General features: G+C 38.9%; 1 protein-coding gene across 1 annotated transcript; it reads right to left on the reverse strand.

Annotated features, from left to right (window-relative positions):
• Positions 1–368: 368 nt before the first annotated feature.
• LOC125353547 (olfactory receptor 14J1-like) lies at positions 369–1309 on the reverse strand. The gene is given in 2 exon segments (XM_048349244.1): positions 369–1231; positions 1234–1309. Coding segments are annotated over 2 exon segments (939 nt in total).
• Positions 1310–4144: the final 2835 nt, after the last annotated feature.

The following is a 4144-nucleotide window of genomic DNA, read 5'->3' on the forward strand; positions in this document are numbered from 1 at the left end:
AAAAAGTAAAATAAAGTTAGTAACTGAGTGAATGAAAGGTATGATATGCATTTATTTGTACTTACATTTGGTATAATATACCGTTTTTTGCCAGGATTGTTAAAGCTCATATTCATTCTTAAAGAAAATATTCTAACACAAAAGATGAACATTAGGAAGAGATAGTATATACTACAAAAGTATCATTTAAAAAATATCTTTTTATAATCTCTAAGTAACTCTACACATTTTTTCCCATTCAACAAAAGAGCTTATGAATGCAATGCATCTTGGTTGCTTTATATTGATACCACATGTCGAAGAAATTCCACTAATAAAATTTTCTAAAGTGTAATATTAGATATCCATTAATTGCATGAAAAGAACATTTATTTCTCAGTGGTTTTTCTATTCAACATTAGCTTCTGTATAGCTCTCTTCATGGTCTTATTCCTCAGACTATAGATAACAGGGTTGAGTGTTGGAGGAATTACTGTGTAAAAGATAGATAGCAAAAGGTCTAAAGCAGTTGAGTAGTCTGAAGTTGGTTTGAGGTAGGCACAGATGCCTGTGGAGAGGAAAAATGAGACAACGAAGAGGTGTGGCAGGCAGGTAGAGAAGACCTTAGATCGGCCTTCAGCAGAGGGGATTCTTAGAACTGTGGAGAAAATGTGGATGTAGGAGAAGGCGATGGAGATGAAACAGGCGACGGCTGCCACAGTCATTAGAATATTCACTCCAAAGACTGCAAGGTAATCATTGGAGCAGGAGAGCTTCACGATTTGAGGGACATCACAGAAGAATTGGTGAATTACTTTGGCTTTACAGAATGTGAGAGACAATGTGACAGCCATATACAAAGTTCCTGTGATGCCTCCACTTACCCATACAGCTGTCACAGCTCTCTTACACTTTCTGGGATCCATGATGAGCTCATAGTGCAGTGGGAAGCAAATGGCTACATAGCGGTCATAAGACATCACGGTGAGAATGGCCAGCTCAGCCCAGCACAAAGACGTGAAGAAGAAAACCTGGAGCACGCACTGAGTATAGGAAATACAACCATTGCCCGTGAGGGAATTGTCAAAGGACTGGGGGACGGTGACGGAGATGAAGGAAGTGTCCAGAATGGAAAGTTGCTTCAGGAAGTAATACATGGGAGACTGGAGCTGCTCATCCAGTGTTGTGATGGTGATAATGATGAAGTTGCTTGTCAAGGCCAAAAGGTACATCACCAAGAACAGGAAAGCTGTAAGAGCTGCAGATGAGGATTCTGAGAAAACCCCATGAGGAAAAATCCACTTACTCTGGTTCTGTTTGTCAGAACCATTTGAAACAAACAAATTGTATTGGCACCTGGAAAATTTAATCTTATGTGAAATCCAGTCAAAGAATGTTAAATAAGCACCTATTTGGTAATCACTGTTTAGTTCTACAGTTCCTGATAAATAATTTCTCATTTTTGAAATGTAATATATATTACGTTACTGCTACTACTAGTAGTACGATAATTAATTTATAGTTTTGGGTTTGTGTGTCCCTTTTGGGGTTGAACTGAAGGCCTGGGTGGTGTTACTAAACTGTTGTATTCAAGAGTAGTGTTTTACTACTTGAGCTACTCTTCTGCTTCCAACTTTGTGGTATTTAAATGGAGATGAAAGTCTCAAGGACTTTTCTGTCTGAGCTTGATTGGAATCAAGATCCTCACATCTCAGGCTCCAGAGCAGCTCGGATCAGTTCCTGCCTTTGAATATTTTTATTAAAAGACTTTTACCAAAAATAATTTAAGTAATATTCAGTAAAGATTTTTCTCTATTACCTACATATGTCAAAGATCTTTGAAGAGCTTGGACAATTCTTTACTTAAATAAACTCATAAATACCAGTATTTTTTAGTTTAAGGATTTCCAACTCATTCCTCACTAGTATAATAATACACATAAATTGAATAGTGAGTTGTAGAATGTGCTCATTTTCAGTGATCTATGCTTCTTCTCATGTTAAAATTAACAATATTGAATGCCCAAACTATTTTAAAGACTGTTAATCTTGTCATAATACTCACAGTCTTTGTTTTTCCTTATTCAAGATTTGAAAACTCACTGCTTGTCTTCTAGGTGTACAGTTAGGTATGGAAGGTCATTACATCATCTGACATTTCTTCTAGAATCACACAGACCTTAAACTCCTTATTTTCTTGGAGAACAGGGACAGTGAGGTTTAAGGCGGAGGTAAAGGGTGACATTTTTCAGAACACATACATGCCAAATGAGAAAAAGAAATCATTTTCTTTCTCTCTGTGGCAGGTGAAATTGCGACCATTGAAATTTCCTTATGAAGACAGAGTGGATTGGCAAACATGCGATTCTGTTGCCTGTAGCTCAAGGTTGTGAAAATTTAAAGGACACACGAACTGTCTAGAGAATTGTGGAGATTCAGGGCGCATGCGCACACTCACAAGTTCCCATGCAGAAGGTCTCAGGTGGAGCTGGGGAGGAAGCCGAGCGCCTGCCAGGCTCTCAGGTGCAGCCTGGGCTGCGGGTCTGAACTCCACATGAGAAGCAGCACTTTGGCAGCTGAGTGGTGCACTTTGGAAAGTCCAACAGGAAAACTTGAATGAATTTCAAGTAGCTGTGTGTCTAGGTGGAGCCTCCTAGAAACTTAGATGTCCGTGGTCATCTTTATGTTTAACCTTGAGGCCTGGGTACTGAATCTCAGATTTCAGCTATTTCAGTCTTTCATTATGAGAGTGAAGGTAATAAATATGTTTTCTGAGAGTTCCCAGAAATTATCTAATTGTACGCCTTGAAAAACTCACAAGGTGACCCTTGCGATTAAAACATATAATGATATTTCTGTAACCATGCTCATAAATTTTGCATTTTCTAGTTTTGACATTTTTCCTTAAATTCCATCCAGGAGAGATAGGTTTAGTAGTGGAAAATGTCATTGATTTCTAGTATTGATACATATCTTTTAAAAATTATTGTGAAATTTTTATTGGTCTTAATGTTATTTGTTAAAGTGTTATACAGGTAAGAATTTTCTAACTTACTATACTTTTGTGCTCTATTAAGGAAAGCACATGGACTTTTGTGGTAATCCTGTAGGCATTAAACTCAGGTGGCCTAAGTTTGAATCCTACTTCTACAATTCATTTTTAATTTTTTGGCAAAATAGTTTTTCCTGCCTAGAAAATGTTTGAGGCATAGCTCAACAAAGTTATCTTTGAAAACTATTTTAGATATTTCAATAGATCAACAAAGCTGTGCTTTAACCATATCCTTTCTTTTTAAATTTTATTATTTAATTTTATTGTCAAGGTGATGTACAGAGGGGTTAGAGTTACGTATGTAAGGTAGTGAGTACATTTCTTGTCAAAATTGTTACCTCTTCCTCATTTTCTCCTGCCTTCCCTCTGCCCCTCAATGAACCCTTTCTATTTTTTTTTGGCCAGTCCTGGGCCTTGGACTCAGGGCCTGAGCACTGTCCTTGGCTTCTTCCCGCTCAAGGCTAGCACTCTGCCACGTGAGCCACAGCGCCGTTTCTGGCCGTTTTTTCTGTATATGTGGTGCTGGAGAATCGAACCTAGGGCCTCGTGTATCCGAGGCAGGCACTCTTGCCACTAGGCTATATCCCCAGCCCCCCTTTCTATTTTTTTTTTAAGATTCCTTTACAGACTTGCAAATCTTTTTCTGGACTGGACTGAACTCTCTATCCTCTTCCTCAACCTCCCAAGTACTTTGACTGAGAGCTACGTACCACCAATGCCATATTTTTCTTTCTTCTTTTTGGAAGAGACAGTGTGTGTGTGTGTGTGTGTGTGTGTGTATGTGTGTGTGTGTGTGTGCGTGCGCGCGCGCGCCAGGCCTGGGGCTTGAAGTCAGGGCCTGGTATCTGTCTCTGAACTTCTGTCTTTGGTCTTTTGTGCTGAAAGCCAGACACAGCTCTACTCCTAGCTTCTTAGTGCTTAATTGGAGATGACTTTCACTGACTTTCCTGCTTGAGCTGGCTTTGAACTGTGATCCTCAGATCTCAGCCTCCTGAGTAGCTAGGATTACAGGGGTGAGCAATGTGTACTCCAATTTCAAAGAGATTTTAACACACATCATCCTTAAGTATCTTTGATTTATCTGAAAAAGCAAATATTTCAGGTAAATAGAGT

The sequence above is a fragment of the Perognathus longimembris genome, chromosome 6, assembly GCF_023159225.1.
Source record: "Perognathus longimembris pacificus isolate PPM17 chromosome 6, ASM2315922v1, whole genome shotgun sequence".
Lineage (NCBI taxonomy): Eukaryota > Metazoa > Chordata > Mammalia > Rodentia > Heteromyidae > Perognathus > Perognathus longimembris.